Below are 20,340 nucleotides of genomic sequence, written 5' to 3'. Positions count from 1 at the left end.
CAATGCAGCAGCTGATTTTGAATTCCATTAAGCTTTATGCTTTATTCATGCAAACTCAGTAAATGGCACTTGGGAAATTTTCCACACTGGATCTCAAAGATATGGTGAATTTTTATCCCAGATTACTGATGAAACTAAATTACTGATGATTCAGCTAAGTCAGCATCTTGTAATTTTTCTCTCTCTACTGTCACTTGGGTTTTTATGCTCATAGAAACAGAAAATTTGAAAGAAGTTGTTACTATACCTCAGGGACTGTACTAATAACAATTTTCTAAAAGTTCTTATGGGGATGTAGAAAAAAAGACACATTTAACAGAAATTGTTACACAAAAGGTGCTTACTTATCTAAAATTTATATTCAATGCAAACCAACCCACAAGCAACTACTTCATGTAAATATGAGACAAAATGCTTCACGAGAGATAAAAGCAGCTTGGAAGATAACTGTGAATGATCACAATATTTACTGTAGTTTCTAGCCTTGGAGTATTTTTTCTAGCAACCCTAAGCTTTCCAGAGGGAGTAAAATCCATAATTTAGTATTGGCAGTAAAAACCAAGAATCTACATGATTACGACATACTCTGTACATATGGAAATGGTGGCATGTAAGACCTGTGAGTAGACAGGAATGTCACACTTCAACAGGACTGCCACAAGGGCAGGCTGCAGATCACAGCAGATGTGCTCTCTAAAGGTCAGCTATGGGTGGAAGGGTTGCTCATGAAGCAAATGGAAAAGACTGTGTACATGGTAATTCCAGCGAAATCAGGAGGATTAAATAAATATGGTAGGGTAGGATAGGATAGGATAGGACAGGACTATTTCAGATGGAAAGGAGGTACAATGATCATCTACTCCAACTACCTGACAAATTCTCGACTGACCAAAAGTTAAAGCGACTTATTAAGGGCATTGTCCAAATGCCTCTCAAGCACTGATGGGCTTGGGGCATCGATCACTTCCCTAGGAAGCCTGTTCCACTGTGTAACAACTCCCTTGGTGCTTCCTGATGTCCAGTCTAAACCTCCTGTGGTGGGCTGCACCATTCCCACACATCCTGTCACTGTATACCAGGGGGAAGAGACCAGCACCTCCTTCTTCACTTCCCATCCTCAGGGAAGCTGTAGAGATGTTCAAACTTACAAATTCATTTAAAATTCCAGTCTATAAAGTGTGACTGAGTTTGCAATACAGTGACATAAGCCTTCATTATCTATGGGAGCATTTCTACATTTGCCTAAAACATATGAAGTACTGGTAGATAGAGGCTGTAGGAGTTTTAAAGATAGCATCTACTACAATCCAATTCACGTTATCTTTCCAAACAGAAAATTCAAAAATTAGGATAAAATATCCATGTATCCATGATATGAAAGCACATTTCCAAATAACACATGCTTTCTAAATCAGTGTATATTTCAGTGTTGGTTTCTTGAAACTTCTATCAAATGAAAAATCCAACCCCAGAAGCAAGAGTTACACTTAAAAGCTGCTGAGTTGGAAAATTAGGGTTTAACTCAAGTTATCAAAGTTGTTTAAACTTCATTCACTGTTAGGAGAGTTTTTGCTCTGCATTTTTGTCAAGCTTTGAAAAAGCTCAGCTCCATTAAAATGTACTCAATTCAACTCAGTTAGAATGTACAAAGACAGCATTTAAGAATTACTTTTGTTTGTCTAGCAAATGTAAAACATGTCTAACAAATATAAAACATAAAGTTTATCGCTTAAATAGATAAATACAAGAAGTATCATCTAGAAGTGCTGTAACATTTTAAAAGGTAAAAAATTTAAAAGCAAAAATACAGGTGGATACTTAGGTCTATTTTCAGAAATAGCTACAAAAGAATTAATAACAACCCAATTTGCATTACTGAATGCCAGGTTAACATAAATTTGCATCTCTAACTGCTAATCACTTTTGCTGACCTAATGTTCTGTCTTTTAAGTTTTCTGCATTCCAATTAGAAGTTTTCTTCTTGACAAAAATCAATTTTTGTGCTTTTCCAAATGATTTTGTTGAACTTTGAACAAGCCCACTGAAGAAAATAATTTCTTCACCAGCAGCTACTCAAGCTTCAACTAATTATGTTAAAAGCTTTTATTTGAAAGATAAATACTACAGAAATAGTAATTCTTGAAAAAGAATAAAATACTGAAATTTACCCATTCTAAAGATAACCATAATAGTAACCCCTTACTTTAATAAAATCCTGTGAATTAGTAATGAAATTTGCATTTACTTTGATGATTGTTTTACCCAGCTCTATATACCACATAATTATATGTGTTTTTCAGACATATTTAATTATATTTAATCATATTTATGTCATTATAATTTGAAAAAGGTAACTTGAGAGCAGCTTATACATTTTCAAGTACCCATAACAAGTAATGCTGGCCTAAAGACATGCCAGTTGAACACATTAAATGTTCCTTAGATAATGTCTGATCAGTATTGGACAGGACATAATTTGGGAATCAATGCTGGAGGCACAACCAAGTCTAATGGCTTGCAAATTACCATACTACACCCAAAAAAACCTTTGCCTTAGGTACACATAAGTTGATATATAAGTTTAAGTAGGCATATGTAAAAAAGGAATACAATTATTTACATTAAATTCCTGGGTTGTTAAAAAAAATAATTGTAGTCACTGTAGTCACTCTTTTGCTTTTGTTTACCTTCTCTTCAGTATTTTCCCCCTTGTAGCTTTTCTATCCCTATTCCCTGATTCTGAACTCTTTTCTTCTCTTGGTAGGTCATCCATTACCAGATGGGAACGTGACAAGTGGCAGAGATCATGCTTACCTTTCTCACATAACACTTCCTTTTCCTGCACAGTTCATCCAGCATTCTTCACCAGCTTTAAACCCTCTAATTAAGGTGACAGGAATGCATGCTTTTATTAATCACCCAAAATCCCAAATCACCCAAACCATATCTGGAATATGGAAACAATGCATTTCACTTGGGATTAGAAGCAGTAAGCATACACATACTGAATTACAAGCCCCATCTGGTAAGAAGTGCTGGGCAAGATGAAACTCCTGCCCTGGCTTCATCCTCAGGCTATAGGACTGTCCTAACAGCAGTGTGCTCATCACGGCATCATTGTGGGGAAAGCAATCACTCATTTACAAATGGATCTCCTCTCTTGTCCAAGAGTTTACAGGACACTCAGGAACATTTAAAACATCCAGTGGCTGCAGTTTAAGGATAGCCACCAGTGCTATCCAGTTAAATGACCCAATGATGAACAAGAAACAAGCTCTAACCTCTTTTCTGTACATTTTCTGTACATTTTCTTTACATTTTCATTCCAGAGAGTGCCACATAACCATGATTTAAAATTTTGAAGTATTATTCACCACTACACATTTATTTTCCTTAGTAAAATCTCTCAAATATGGTAACTAGGTACAGTGAGTATACTGGTCTCAAACATTTCATTTCAGCACTTTTTATTTGTAGGCACTGCTTTTATCAGTGTTCCATTACTTGCCCTGTATTTGCTGTCAAAATATTTACAAAGAAGAAAATGGATGCCTACCTAACATTTGGCCTAACAATTTCAAAGGAAAAACAGTCAAATTTCTCATACTGTTCCTCATTACTATAATTATTTATTGTCCTGTGCCTCTCTTCTCTAGTAAGACAAAAGAGGTCACAGAATGATAGAATACCAGATTGGAAGGGACCTCAAGGATCATCTGATCCAACCATTCTTTGCCAAAGTACAGTCTGGTCAAGATGGCCCAACACCTGCCCCCTTGACTCTTAAACGCGTGCAGTGTTGAGGAATCCACCACTACCCTGAGGAAATTATTTCAATTATTTTCACAGTGATAGGTCTCACTGTGACAAAGTTTCCTCTTGGAATCTCTCCTGGAGTAACTTGTTCCCAAGATCCTTCATCCTTTCCATGTAACTCCTTGTAAAAAATGAGTCTCTATCCTCTTTGTAGCCTCTCTTTCCATGCTAGAACACAGTGATCAGGTCTTTCTTTCTCTTCTCAAAGCTGAAAAAACTCAATTCTCTCAGCCTTTCCTCATATGGCAGCTTCCCAGTCCTTGGATCATCTTTGTGACCCTTCTCTGGACCTTCTCCAGCCTGTCCAGATCTTTTTTAAGTAGTGGGGATGAAAACTGAACACACTACTCCAAGTGCTGAGCAGAGTGGGACAATGACTTGTTAATCTCTGCTGGTGATGGTGTTGCTGATGCAGCCCAGCACGCTGCTGGCTTTCCTGGCAGGAGCAGCACACTGCTCACTCACACTGAGCTTGCCACGGGCAGAACCCCAGCTGGCTATATCCCAGCCTGTGCTGCACTCCTGGATTATGCTTCCCCAGGTGCAAGACTTTATCTTCATGCTTCCTGAACTTTGTAAGGGCCTTGCTAGCCCACTCATAGCTAATCCAGGCCCTCCTGCAGGGTGCCTCTCCCTTCCATAGTGCCCAGTTATTCACTCCATCTGGTATCACCAGCAACCTTTCTCAGGGTACACTTGATCCTCTCATCCAGATGACTTATGAGGATATTAAACAGCATTGGGCCCAGAACTGATCCCTGGATGATTCCACTTGTGACAGACTGTCAGTTTAAAAAGTAGCTATTGACCAGATATGTGCTGTACAAATGCCAAGTAGTTTTTAAGTTTGCTTCTATTCTGACTCTGAATATGACTCAATGACCACTCAAGACTTGACTGTAGTCTGGCCCTTATCACAGAAGTTTGCCCACAGATACAACATCATGCTGCGAGTGCCTATTTAATAACCAAATTTGCCTTAGATGTGGAAGTACTGGAAAATTTTTGATGATTTTGGTAACACTAGTGAGGAAAAACAGGCTGCAAGCAAGTCTCAAGAGCAGCTCCTACTGTGTATTTAAACATGCATATCTGGGAGTAGATTTCACAGAAGGAAAGTAAAATCAATTAGTGGTTTAATTTTCCCTTTCCCTTAATTCATTAAAAATATTAAGAGGATTATCAGGTAATAAACAGGTCCTGTCAAACAGCTTTCAATATCCTCCTGTAGCAAAATGATTCTTCATTATTAGCAGAAGAGTAAAAACGAGGCTCCTACAGAGCATAGAACCTCCACCGTCTCACCTCATATCAAATAAGATACCTGTCAGTAGCAGAAAAAAAAATTACTTATTACTTTCTGAAAAATCACCTGGAAAAAAAAGTTTGAATCTGTAACAACTCTTCATCTCTCTATGCAAATGAATTGCTAACCAAGTAAGTCAGACCAGGGACAAAGTTAATCAAAGAAGCTTAGGTAGAGAAAAAAAAAAAAAGAAGAAAAAAAAAAGAAACAAAGCAATTAATTACTGAGGACAAATGCAGTACAGCCAGAAAATGAATGAAACTGGAAAAGAGTAATGGGAAAGTACAGGAAAGGAATTATTCAGGCTTCACTGATGGATGTGATGTCAAGATTGAGTAAAATACTGAGTAAATATTGAGTAAAAAACAACCTACATGAAAAGATGCTGCAGGAAAGACTAAAAATTATTCTAGTAACCCCTGATTTCCTAGTTTCCTACATGGAATTCACAAAATAACAGCAGAATATATGGTCCATCCATTTTTTCAGCTGTATGTTTCAAAAAAGAAGAAAACATGCCCTGAATTTGGAGTCAGACTTCAGATGAGAAAAACTGTCTGCACAGACATTTAATGAAGATTTATGAACAAAATCCTCTTTCTTTTCCATACAGAAGACTACTTAGTTGTAAATGTGAATTAAAAAATACAGTATTGTTCATTAGTGCATTTCAGGTTTTTTACTGATTCAAAGGGAGAGAAAAAGATACAGAGGTGTTGAGTCTGAAACACTTTGCAGAAAACTCATCACAAGTGCAAGGACTAAGATGCATCATCCATACTCCAACAAGACTGAACCAAATCGTGCCAGACAAGAACAAGACCAATGCTGCTGGTGCTACATTTTCAGGAAAAACAATAGACCCACACAGCTCTGTTCTCTTCTTGCCCTTCTCTTCACTGAATAGAAGGGCAAGACTAGAAGCCAGGAGTACAAAAAGTTGAAGATGTTCATCTTTTTTCTGAAACTTGAGTAATGTGAAAAAGGGAAAGGGAGAAAACATCTTCAAAATACTGGCTGTTCTTTCATAGTCACCTGCATTTCCCTTTTATCCTCTAAAAAGGCACAGGAGTTAATCTGCAGGAGTAACTGCTATTCTCTGAACTGCTAGTAAACTGCTATTCTCAGAGCAACAGTCACTGGGAGTAGCCCATGGATGAGAAGACCATTAATTTGAACAGCTTTATTACAAGCTAAACTGGAAACTCAGCACAAAACAGGATTATTGCTTAGATCTTTGGCATACATTTTTTATTTTCTGATTAAACTCAAAGTATTCTAAGTTAACCTTGCAGAATAAAGATGTATTTTATTTCTCCCACCAAAACCCAGAAACCTATAAAACATAGTGTCACTGAAGAGGCTGCATACAAACCTCTCCAATCCCCACTAATCCATACAAAATCCACTCTGATCTAGGTATATTAAATTTTCAACCATAATATAAATACCTAGAAGTCTATAAAACTGCCTTAAAAAGACAACCTTGAATCCAAGGAAGGTAAGCTTTTGAAACAACTGTTCATGGAAACAGTTTTCATATTTTGAAAGTGCATATGGCATGTTTGAGATATCACTTGAATGAGACAGTCTTAATTGATTTTTTATTTTGGAAGGAAAAAACTCATTCCATATATGGACATAGACCATTTTTGGCAACTTCTATGGTATAATTAGCCCAAGTAATCAGCAAATGGTGATATCTCAAGTTCCAGAATATGGAAGTACTGCCAAATACTGACTTCATGAAGGCAATCACTACCAGTGTTTATAAAACACCACAGTTTTGGTGGTTTTTCCTCAGAAGTTCCCATCACTCTGTGTATTAGGCAACCAGAGACAAAGAAACAAGCACAGCAAGTAGAATGGGAATACTTCCGAGGATATAAGTCAACACTACAGAATAAAAAAGGGTATAAAATAGAGTTTGCTCCAAACATCTACCAAAAAGTCTTCTTTATCCTCAAAAATACACCACATCTCTCTGCGATTCCTGGACTGGGTTCTTAGAACAGGCAAGCAATTTCAAATGGAACTATGAGTTAAGGCAGTGCTCAGAACTTTGCAAAAAGACTTTGACAACATCCTTGGAACTCCTTTATTACTGCCAGCAGTACAGTAAACCTACAAGTATTTATGAAGCACTTATGTCAGTTCAGTGCAGCTCATGGTTTATATTCTAATCCCTGATAAACATTTAGGCAGTGCAGGACATCTCACCAAAATGTAAATGTCATCTTGTAATCTCTCTTACAGGATAAAATTACATATTTAATGTGTAAAAGGAATAGGACAAAGCACAGACATGGAAATATGGATTTTCAGGAAAACACTACAAAAATAGAATCTTGGGCCTCCTGAAGTATTTTAATGCAGAACCTTAAAGAAGAAATCATGAAATGGAGTACACGAATTTATCTAAGTCTTATGACTTTATCTGCAGGCAACTATAGGAGAAAGGATAAAAAGAAGCTTAGTTTTTCAGTATTCCTAAATACACAATAATGGAAAAATATTTTATAAAATATATATGGAAGTTATGATATTCTATGAAATGCTCTTATTTTGACACCTGAAAAAGATGCTTTTAAAAATATATATATATCTGTAGAGAAAGTTCTGCTGAGAGCTTACCTATTTACACCTGGTTTTTAATTTGAAAAATTAGTATTTAATAACCACTCTTCCAATAATAATCACTTTTCAGTGGGCTGTGGACGAGTAAGTAGTGAATGTTCATGCAAAGGAAGACAGTATGCCTTACCCTGAGCCTCTGAACTTGACAGCCTTGTTTCTCTGTCATCTTCAGAAAGTGACTGAAGTTCGATTCATCAAGCAGGATATACACTGCAATTCCTCTAGTAGATGCTTCCACGATTTCTCTAAAAATATCCACATCTGTAAACATGTCCATAACAATGGCAATGACCTGAATCAAACAGGAAAGACACAAATTATTGTATTGTATAAATCATATATAGAATTCTTCACTGAAGCCTGCACTGAGCAGCAAATACACTAATATTTTTACACATTAAAATGTTCTAATTCCTATGTAGTTCCACTAAACCTGAAAGCTTTGAAGACCACTGGATCTTCTTTTTGAGAAATCAAGTGAGCACCTGGGTGATGTTTGCCACAAGTACCAAAGTCCAGCAAAATGAGTTATGGGTTGTCTTGATTTTGTCTGGAATCAAGATGATTTTGTTCCTAATAGATTGTACCATGCTGTGGCTGGGACTTAGCACAAGAAAAATGTTAATAACAAGCTGATGTGGTTGTTGCTAAGTAGAGTTTACCCCAAGTGAAGGACTTATCAGTGTTCCATGCTCTGCCAGTGAGCAGGTGCTTAAGAAACCAGGAAGAAGCACAATCAGGACAGCTGACCCAAACTGGCCCAAGGGATATTCCACACTGCAGAATGTCAGGGTCAGGGTGCAAACTGAGGGGAGTTGGCTGGGAGGGGCCCATCACTGCTCAGGGACTCTCTGGGCATTGGTCAGTGAGTGGTGAGCGACTGTAATGTGCATCACTTGTTTTATTGGGCTTTACCTCTCCCTCTCTCTTATCCTTTTACTTACAATTATTGTTATAAATACCAATAATATCCTTTTATTATTATAATATTTTACTTTCTGTGTAAAAATGTACTTTACTATAGTAAATTTACTTATTCAATTATTAATCTGTTCTTATCTTTACCCGCAAGGGTTTACTTCTTTCCAGTTCTCTACTCCATACCACTAAAGGGGTGAATGAGCAAGTGGGTGTGTGGAACTTGGTTGCTGGCTGGGGTTAAACCATGACATGGGTGTGTGTAGTGACTGGTTTTATGAGGGAAAAGGAAACTTAGTAAGGGTTCCCTCCCAGAAAGGGAGGGAAAAACAGCAATACAAATGCTGTGGAAAAACCTTCAAAATACAATTCCATGATGCATTAAAAAAAAAAAATCAGATAAAATTTTTGTACCTTGAAGCAGCTAATAGGCAGACACTGAAGAGCTGGAGGCACTCTTACTGGGACAAAATGTTCTCAGCCTGTGAGAGCTTGGTTCAAGAAGATCAGCATGCTGAACACCAGCTGCCAACACCCTTCAATCCACAGGGATAAAGCAAGTGTGTCTGATTTGGAAAAGCAATGTCCCTCTAGTGGTATTTTGGATATACATATATAGAAATGTTGTACTGTTGACATAACTTTAGTAATTTGGGAAGAACTACTGTTGAAACGTGAAAGGAAATAAGAGGAAGAACCAGGGTCTGTGTAACTTGTAAAGGTATTATTTTTATCCACTAGTATTTTCATGAAAAGTTCCAATGAGATGTCTTAGGTGCAAATTCAAACCAAATAAAACCTTTCACAGATATCAGAGCAGGTTTTACCATTTTCACGAATCTTTAAACTACCTATACATCAACTTTAAAGGTGTAATTGTTAAGTTGCAAGTACTCGTCTTATTCTAGAACTGAAATATTTACCTCACACAGCTAAATGCTGTTGCACACAACCAGGTAAAAGTTATGTCTCCAGTCAGTTGTACAAATTACCTTTTTTGAATCCCACCTGCTTAGAACTAAAAGCTTCATTTATGCTGAACATGTAATTAAATCACTAGAACTATAAATGAGAGAAGACTTACATAAAGCAAAAGTAAAATAACAATGAAAACAACTAGAAAAGTAAAAAGACAACTCCCGAATAAGAGAAAAGGAACGAACTTGGCTTCTTCATTACATGTCACCTGGCAATAAAGTCTTCACAAATCCACCAGTCAAAGAGGAACTGAATAGCATCAAAGAATTCCATTCTTTTGAATATCTTAAGTAACATGCCAATGCACTACCTCATTTTCTTTACTGACTTTTTGAAAGTAAAACCTAAACGTGTTTTTCTCCAGTACAGAATATGTTTCTTTATCTGAGGACTGAAAACATGAATGTTTATCTTGACTCCAAGGATCTCATCACTTTCAGACTGCACCTTCTGCTTGGTCTTGTTTCTGAGATATACAGCGTTAACTGAACAAGGCAACCCTGTTTATTCATCTGTCTTGTTTCACTTGTGTCTGAGAAGAAAACTGCCAAGACAGATCAAATATGGTAGGTAAAGACCAGCAAATAACCTGTTCTCAAATTTGAGTCTGTTTCATTACCTGTTTACCCCTTCCTCTGAACTCCCTAATTTCTTCCTAGAATTTTCTTTTCTTCAGATCTTCAAGGAATGGGTGCCCATTGCATTCTGGGATCAATTTAAATGTAAGAAAAAAATCCTGAATAGATTCATTAGTGTTGTACACTGATACAAGTACATCCATTTGTGTATTTCCTACAAACCAGAGGTGACTCTTCTTGAATGTCCTCATTACGCTGCCCATTTACTCTTAGCAACACTCAACACTCAATTAAACACAAACATAACTAGGCTTGGCTGCTGGAGAAGAGTGCCAAATTTGAATAATGCATACAATACACATATGATACATGCAATATGTAAAAAGTCATTAAGAGTGATAAGGTAATTTCTGCATACTGATTTCCATAAACCAAAACAGATGTTTGACCCTAAACTATAAATTTTCATTCAGAAAGAGTGGATTCCATAAAGGTCATGGAACAGTCTGGCCTTTAAATGTATTAAACTTCCTTTTTTTTTTTCCCCCCCCTTTTAATAGGGGTGTGTGTACATTTCCCCTGTTTCCATATTTTGCAGCAGAAGGGAGTATTGCACATGGGAAAAGACAAAGCAAATACAGTATTCAAGGTTCCAAGTTTTGATTAATTAAGGAGACCAAGATTAGGAAATTACTTCAGTGAGGTATTCTATAATGTGTACCTACCTTTAATTAAAGCTGCAAAACCAGCTGCAGGATTAGTTACTTGCTGCATCACTTTGGAAGAAAAGATTCCACTGCTGTGTTTTTACTTTTGTTTTTGCAATTGCAGAGCTAATTTCCACCCTGGTACTTACAAGAACACAACAGTGGATTCCAGCAAGGAAGAAAAACTGATATAATTCAAACTGCAGAAATACCTCAGAAAATTGCCTATTCCATACATCCTGTTTCTTTTAGTCATAACAATACTATCCTGAGTCAAGAAAACCTCCTCAAGGCAGAAAGCTATAATGTCATACAGGAGGTTTCCTTACAAACTGCCTTTTTTCCAAAGCATATTTGTCTTCCACAATGCAAAGATCTTTTTAAAAGGAACCACTCATGCTTTTGAAGCAAATACCGTGGCCTTCCAACCATTCCAGGAAAACTGGATGGGTACAGCAGTTTTTTGATGAAAGCACCAGAATTCTGTGAGAACTTTCCAAACCTTGTCAAACTGATTATCATCCTGATCAAAAATGACCCTCATTTGGGAACGGCTAAGCAAGCATGTTACAGGAAGGAGAAAATAGTTGATAGAGCAGACACTTGCTGTACATAACATCACACAGCACTGAAATTATGCACAGCAAGAGGGAACTATCACCACCTGGGTGGGTACTGGATAGAAGAGAACATTTCAATGATCAACTAAAAGTGAAGACAATGCAGAAACCAGTTTTTATGCTAGTGTTCTTCTCCCAGAATTATCTTTTGATTGTCACTGCTAGTATTTTTATCTTATCTACCCATTCTTCTTTTTTTTTTAAGTGATGATTATTTTTTAAGCTTAAAATTTGGTTTCAATGACATCCTTACAGAACAAGAAAATCTGCTAAAGTCAATAAGCACAAAATTACTCCTAAGGACTCTGACAGGATGATCAATTTAACTGGAGGCCGCAGTAGAGCCATATGCTATTATCCTTCTTACTGTCTTGACACTAAGACTATGCTTTGCAACAGAAAAGTAAACTATACACCATTCTTTGGCATTTAAAAACATGTAAATACAGAGAGGAAAGTATAATTTTGTTGAATAGAACTATTTTTATGTAAATATCCTAAACTGATCTTTTTCAGAAAGCTGATTTATTTAATTTGCATGTTAGTGAGGAAAGTACCATTTTAAAGCTCAGTATCTCTAAACTATCATCACTCTGTACAAATACAGAGTATTCTTTTCATTCTTTCAAAGTTCTTAATCTTCAATTTCAGTAAATGACAGACTCCTATAAAAAGTACCAGTGACAAGGTTCATGAAAGACACATATACATTTCTTTGTTGGTTAAAACAAGAAGCTATAGCTGGAATATCCTGCATATCCTTGATAAACAGGAGATTATGTACATGGTAACATGGCAACAGAGTGGATAACATGACATAATGGAGGCAATGTTCAGTTCTGTGGCGCCTGTTATGCTACATGGTAAGTTACTGCTACTTTGGGCCCATCCATGTGCATTGTAACTGCTTAGATAGTTCTCACCTTCAGAAACTAACTCTATTCAGAGGCTTATCCAGAAAGAAATTGGCACAGGCTCAGTGCTATGTGAGTCTGGCCCTTCTCAGAGAGCAGGCAATTCCAACAGTGCAGAAGGAGGATTCAGGGCTGTGTACCATGCTGCTAGAACAGGAGGCAGGCAGCAAATGGACTGCTGAGTTTCTGGCATCAGAAGAGGAAAATTTGGTGGTCAATGCAAACAACCTCCCTCTAGTAAGCTATATAATATGTCCCACAAATTATTGTGGTTCTTTTCTCAATTATATTATGTTGGTTTTTATGGTTGAGGGTTTAGGTCCAGTTTACTTTTCCTGCAATTCATATTAACAGCTCCCTAATAAATCATCTGTTATCCTTACATTCTGGCACTGTTGCTCACACTAGAGTGCTTCTAAGAAATAAGTTCATTAATTTGGTATTAATTTGCAAAATTGAAGACAGCCCTGAAATGCTTTGCACAACACATCCTTTTATGGCAAAGTCTACTTTGAAACCATTTGTCCTGGATGAATTGCTGAGGTCTCACAATACAGTAACAAATGAGAAGTCTTCCAATAAAGTGCCAAAGTGTAATGTAATGAGGGAAGCCTTGCTCTGTAAATACAGGCTAATGCAATAATATAAATAGTAATCAACCATCTGAGTATTATCCATTCTCCTACAATTTCTGTGGCAATATAATGGAACAAATACTGAGATTATTTATACCTATGCAACATTCATGAAATTAATATCACTACTTGTTGCATTGTCACTACTTGTATTATCATCATAATTGACCCCCTGAGATCTTATTTAATATATTTAATTTGGCTCTACAGACACAGAGCAATATACCATAACTATGCAGTGTACTTGGAAATGTTCTCCCACTATTGCATTCTTTAAAAGCAATTTAATTAACTACAGGGTGAAGTCTGGCACTTCATTATTACAAGCAGCTACACCACCTCAGAATCTGCTCTCCTAACCCTCACTTATCCTCTTTTCCTCCTCCTGCTCCAAATTAGTTCTACCATTTATTCTGAGGATAGAAAAACACATGCTCTCAGAACCAAGTACACCTTCTGTTCTGATCACCAAGCCTCATTTTATCATGCCACATATCACCTACAAAATCTAAGAATTTTAAAGTAAAAACTAAGTGTATGTGGAATAAAAATTAACTTCCAACAGGTACATGAGCAATCCTCAATAACCTTAATAGTTTTTCCCTGCAACAGGACATGACAAAAGCTCAACATCAACACAAAATCATATAAATAAGTTCACTGTCCAGAAAACATAAACTAAACTTTTAGCTATCTCCTGCAACAGAACAAGAAAAACCAATGCAAACTATTAGAAAATTATGAAGGTGGGTAACCACATAAGGCAACTATACAAATAATTTTCACAGAATTCACAGAATGACAAGGATGGAAGAGACCTTAAAGATTGAGTCCAACCCATGCCCAAACATCTCACTAAACCATGGCACCAAGTGCCACATCCATTATTTTCTTAAACACATCCAGGGATGGTGACTCCACCACCTCTCTGGACAGACCATTCCAGTACTTTACGACTCCTTCTGTAAAAAACTTTTTCCTAATATTCAACCTATATTTCCCTTGGCACAGCTTAAGACTGTGTCCTCTGGTTCTCTCAGTTGCTGCCTGGAGAAAGAGACCAACCCCCACCTGACTACAGCCGCCTTTCAGGGAGTTGTAGAGAGTGATAAGGTCACCCCTGAGCCTCCTTTTCTCCAGACTAAGCAACCCCAGCCCCCTTTTAAACTGCGTTTACCTGTGCAGTCCATATGGTATCTGTTCTGTCCAAGAAACACACAAAAAAGATGTGCAGTAGGGGAACTTTCTAGCTACCAGTAACAGGGGAAAATGTTCTGATTCTATTGGTGAAGAGTAATATGACAATAAAAACAGGAGCTCTGAGAAAGGATGCAATTTTACTTTGAAAAACACTGGGAAGATCAAATTTTTACAGTGAAGAATCTTCTTAAAACTACACGAGAATTCTGCCTTTTGCTCAATTTGGGAACTTTTGTATAGCTTAATATGTCTAAAAAAAGCAGATCAGAAGACCAGCATTAGATCTTCGACAGGTGAAACTAAAACCAAAGCAAAAGTAAAGTTTTCTAAAATGGAAATAGGTCTGTTTTCTCTGAAAAGTGAATGTATAGGAGCCTTCTGCATTACCTTTCAGAAAGCTATTGCAGGCCAAGCTAACAAGTCCTTACCTAACACCACCTTAAAGTGACGCCTTGTCTGTCACCCCTTGAAACTCACACAACTGGGAATTTTATCTTGCAAAACCAATGGGAGTGAGCTACCTTAATTCTATAAATGTGATGTTTATCCATGAGTTTGGTAGTAGTTATTCTGGCTGAAGGATTAGTAAGAACTCATCATGAGCTGACCAAATCACAGGAGATACCTCCTCACTCTAGCCAGCAGCAGAGGCAGTAATTCCTCTGAAGCTTTACTTCCACACAGGCAGAACTGAGTGTCAGCAAGTCATGGCAACGAGAAGATGAAAGGGGATATTCCAGGGATTCTTCACGGGACATTCCAAAGAGCATTCATAAACCTAATCCTTGGAATGAAGGATCTGCAAAGAAACAGCTGCTACTCAGTGCTGGGACACCATAGACAAGAAAGTATTTACCTAAATATGCAAAAATCTGTCATGCATGATTAAAACAACAGGCGTTCACAATGCTCAATTTTAACACTTTCCTTCCTGCTTGCAGTGCTCCCATCAACAATTAAAATGCCTTAGGTATTTAGCAAGCAAGTTGTGTTCTGTCACTGAGAACAGAAGCAGGCAGAGGTCCTACAGAAAAGGACATAAGGCAGCACAGAAAATCCTTATCCTTGGCAAGATGGAGGGAATGCATTAGGGACCTTCCTCTGCCCTTTCTTCTCTTGCCATTGGTATTGCTGCTGTATTCCCAGAGCCATGTGGGCTGCAGCTGGTTGGGTAGCAAGATTATAATATTTGTATTTAGCCCTTCAGAATGTTCATATTCAGTTGTTATGTTGAGAAGCTGCCAAGCTTTTTCTGAGGAAAGCACTTCAGAAAGGAAATGCCAGGATTTCTGACGGCCTACGACTCTGCTATACCACAATGGAAATTCATGACAAAAACCAAAGGTACTTCTCTAGCCTCTGGCTTTCTCTATGATGAATTTCAAAGACTTGCTGCTTCAGAAATACTTTTTTTATTTAAAAGAGTATTAACAGCTTCAATATGAGGGTTCTCATGGGATCCCTTAATATTTAGTGAATGTTTAGGCTACTTGAATTAATATTATAATGTTATACTTTTTTTTTTAATTTCTTTATAAGTAGAAGCACTTAATTATTCATGTGTGTATTTAGTGACTGCACAAAACCAAACAATGCACAGCAGTGTGATAAGTCTCAATTATTTTATTTAAAAGTCTCAGTAGTATGAGTTACTACTACAAGGTTAAAAACTCCTTCAATACCTGAAATTATTATCTCACACCTGAGAACAAGGGAAAGGGATACCTCAAATGCAGGGAGGGATAAGGGAAGGCAAAGGGACAAAACCTTTTTTTAAAATGTATGAAAATTGTCCTTTCAAATTACTCCTGCTTAAAAATGCCCCTCATGCCACAGTAAACTAGATTGGACATTAATACTTCTAAGGGCTTTTCCTGTGATTTCTTTCAAGAAATATTAAAATAACTGACTGCTTATCAAAGAGTCAAAGTAAATGTATGAGATTTCAGCTACTCTAGATAACAATTCTAGAGAATATTTTAGGGGCTTGCCACTTTTAACGGTACATTTTGGTGGGGTTTCTTAGATTAGGAATGATGTTCTGAGTCAGTCTTCCTTCCCACTGATTCATTTGGGTTTCCTCAAGAGTCCTGTACACATTTTCAATACTAAACCCCTCTTCCTGAGAGTTTATATATTGAAAAATGCTCGACAACGTATAAAACCCCACAATATAAATGAACATTTACAGGGTGTAAACTTTAATCTATAACAGAAGCATTTCCTAAAGTATAGAATTTTGTTGGCATTTGTTAATTAGTCACTTGGAAACAATGAAAGATTCTCTTCATCAAAGGCAGATTTATAGGAAGAAGAGATGATTCAGACCAACTTCTCTAGACCAGGAAGGATAATTTTGCTTTTAAGTTTGCTTATGCAACAGCTGTGTACTGTTTGTCATCTTTAGGACCTTAATAGTAAACTGCCTGAAATCCCTTGCTCTTGCTTACAAGAATAAGTAGGTACAACAGGAACAACTTGCACAGAAGAGAATCCAAGAAGAAAGGCAGGTATGTAACACAGGGGTGGAAACTACTGACTGACTCCACAGTAGATGCTGGAAAAGAATAGAGTTAAATGAAAGTAAGGGTCTCAAAAGGAGGAAACACTTCTTTTTGCATTTATATGCACATGAAAATTTTGGTGTATCCAAGTCAGCAGACAAATCTGATGTGTTTCAGAGTGCCTTATGATTTAGAAAGATAGACTTTGGAATACCTATATGCAGTATATTAGACACAGTCCACATGGATGGCCTATCAACATTTTTAGCAAGTGGAAAAATAAAAGCATACAGTTGAGGAAGACCTGTAGGCCATGTACTGCTAAGTCCACAAGTCTTACACCAGGGTGACCCTGCATCAAGCAAACACAAATTCATGCAAAGACTAATAATTTCTAACATGGAACGCACTGCATCCGAGAGAACACAAATCTATTTTTGTAGGCAGTGCCCAATTTAAAACAACAACAATAACAAAAAATCCACCAAAAAAAAAAAAACCCAAAAAAACCCAAAAAACCAAACCAAACCAAACAAAAAAAAGTTCAATCACTAGATTTCAAATCAGTGAAAGGCTGAAGAACAATGAGCATGACCTGATTATATAACTGACTTTATGACCTTGATACTGAGAAACAAGTCCTAATTATATCATTAATTGTTGAAGGTTAGTCCTCTATAGACACTCAAAACTTCTTCCAAAAGGTAGACTGCATAAGAACACTGGTAGAAGAAAGTGTTGCAGAGGTAAGTGTAGGAAAAAAAGAAGAAGAAAAAATTGGGAGTCCTTGCAGAAGACACTGTTGTATGTCCATCGAACCCCAAATGAGCTAAAAGCAATTCTGGTTAAAAAACTCCTCTGGTTCATGGTCTAGAGAATGTAATACCGAAGTGAAGAAAGGAAGCCTCAACAGAGGCTCCTGTTAATCTTTGGAAAATAGTGGCATAATTTCTTTGTCTTTAGGTTAAGAAGGAGCATTACAGTCTACTGCAATAGAGTAATATTTGTTGCAGCTGCAATTAGCAGCCTGACCTGGATGGATCACATGCAAGACAGCAAAATAATTTTGCTGTTGGTCCTTTTTAATTAAACATTTGAGTATCAGGGAAATAATGCTTATGGCCACAATTCAAGAAACAGCTTGATGACCCCAAGCTGGTTGCTCAACCTGACTTCTGAAAGGAAAACCAAGAAAAGAGTCAATTAATACAGAAATGAAGGCTAATCACATATTTAGGGAACGGTAAATGGGAAAACACCTTTTCAAATATTGCTTATTTCATCCATTTTCAAAATACAGCTTTTGTATTCAGCTCCATCCATGTGATTGAGAGGAGTCAGTAAAAGACACGAGGTATACACACTTAAGGACTGGTTATTGGCCAGATGTATAAACTAGTTGTCCAATGAAAACATTTTGATTGCATGTATTTCTAGCAGCCTGTAAGGCTCAATGATATTAAAGATTTTCATACAGTTGTCACAAAAGGGGAAGCAAAACCAGTATAATTCACAGATTATTATGGCCTATTTCTGTTCCCCCTTCCTTCTGTGACTGCCTCGCCTTACTACCCTCTTCCCTCGACCTCCCCCCTTCCACTTCACTCCCTTAATTCTTTCTTTTCCCTTCCTGTCCCTTCTTCCCTCTTTCAATGGAGTAACTCCAAATGGATTTAAATTTGAGACTGAAAAGAAACTGATATTGGATACTGAATGTGGGCTTAAAATGGGCTCCTATGCATTTTATACAAGCTTAAAAATACTCCCCTTTTTATTCTACATTTTATGACTATACCCTTACGATATTCACAACAAAGGTTTGATTCCTGCTACAACTACGATTTGCTTCCATGCTACTAATTTCAAGTTCTATAGATGTACTTAAATATGTTTAAGGAGGTGAACTCAAGCAGTAATACGGTTAGAATAAACCAGAAAAATACAGAATGCAGGCTGTTTAAAATTACTGGTCACAGGTCAGTAATGGGTCAGTATAAAGGAAAGCCAGTGATCCTCTGGTATAAATAAGAGAGGACGAATAATGAAAATTTCCTGCAAGGTTTAGCTCTGCCAGATTCTCTGTTCACCTTCAAAATTTTTCCAGTATAGCTACATGACATAGTAAAATGCATTTATAAGTAAAAATAGAATGACTGGACAACACCTGTAGTAACATTTATGTTGCAAAAAATGCAACAGCAATTATGTCAGATCTCTATTCTGAAACATATATCATAGACATAAGGTAAGCCTGCATTAAGTCCATATGGCACACAGTTACATCTGAATGCCAGTAAACAACCTAATCAGTTGATTTAAACTATTTACTTTTTTAAACATGCTGCCAATTGAGCAGGAACCTTCCCTGATACTCAAGAGAAGCAGATTACACCACCTGCTCATAGAGCAGCCACAGCTACTTGTGCAACATATTGCTAATGACTGTGTGCTGGCAGACTGCATTTCAATTTCACCTATTTAAGACAGGTTTTGAAACTAATTAATTAATTGTTGTCTGCAAATCATGTTCAGGTCCTCAGGTGAAATCCATTACCCTGGCATGCCAGGTTATTTATTATAGATTAAATGAAAAAGGAAAAAAATAATTGCAGACTAGTCTGAAAGCATCGGCAGAATGTCCTAAAGATAAGAAAAGATTAGTCTTGTTAATAAGTAATTATGTGCAGCTTTTCAGGAAGAAAACAGATTTAAATTTTTATGCACAATAACATATGGAGCAAGACATCTGAAATAGTAGGGAAGCAATTATAGAAACCCTGCTCAAACCTTCTGTGAAGCAAACTGAAATGAAGAAGATAAGTAATGCTGCAATTCTTGTAGCCCCAGTGGAGTGAATCGTGAATTGGAACTAAACAAGGTACTAAGCAGAATTTAATTTCTGGTCAAATGCAGCACTTAAAAAATACAACAGTAAAATATTTACAAATAATTTTTTTTATCAAAGAGTTATAATTTCAGTACCAATTTTATACTTTAAAAATACTGTATTTATAAAAATTATTTAAATTTTTAAATCCTTTAAAAGCTTTTTAAGTGAAACCTGACAATTCTTGTTTGAGTGTGAATCCTGCACAGGTAGTGAAGTATTTGAGGGAGTTGCAAGTCAAGGGATAATAAATGGAATTAAAAGACACAAGTGGAAAAATTTTTAAGAAAAATTTCTTTCTTATTTGTTTCTGCCAGGTTTTTGCTCAACTGATCTTTTGCCTCTGTGCGAGCTGACTTTTGAATAACCATCTCTGTCAAGGAAGAAGCAATACAGCTTTACAATTATCTTGGTGACACTATTATTTTGAAAATGCAGTTAGCATCAGCTTTCACTGATCTGCACAGCTCTTCCATAAGACCACACAAGTATTAATTCATCACTTGCAAATTGATACTACAATTATGAAAAATCAGAGGAAGGATTATTTGATCCTTTTGATAAAAGTCTGGTCAGGTATTTTTAATACTCCATTTTTGCTATATACTACTCTTTCCAATTAAATATAAAAGTTTATTTT

The 20,340-nt window shown here is 36.8% G+C and overlaps 1 protein-coding gene across 1 annotated transcript in view; it reads right to left on the bottom strand.

The window, feature by feature from the left end:
- Window positions 1-20,340, bottom strand: part of FAM83B (family with sequence similarity 83 member B) — a 43,287-nt gene that overhangs the window by 5,164 nt on the left and 17,783 nt on the right. The window contains exon 2 of the mRNA XM_066545880.1: window positions 7,887-8,051. Coding sequence (XP_066401977.1) covers window positions 7,887-8,051 — 165 coding nt within the window. The remainder of the gene's footprint in view (window positions 1-7,886; window positions 8,052-20,340) is intronic.

Source organism: Molothrus aeneus, chromosome 3 (genome assembly GCF_037042795.1).
Source record: "Molothrus aeneus isolate 106 chromosome 3, BPBGC_Maene_1.0, whole genome shotgun sequence".
In the NCBI taxonomy this organism is placed as follows: Eukaryota; Metazoa; Chordata; class Aves; order Passeriformes; family Icteridae; genus Molothrus; species Molothrus aeneus.
Note: the sequence above shows the minus strand (reverse complement) of the source record. Positions and strands in the feature narration are given on the sequence as shown.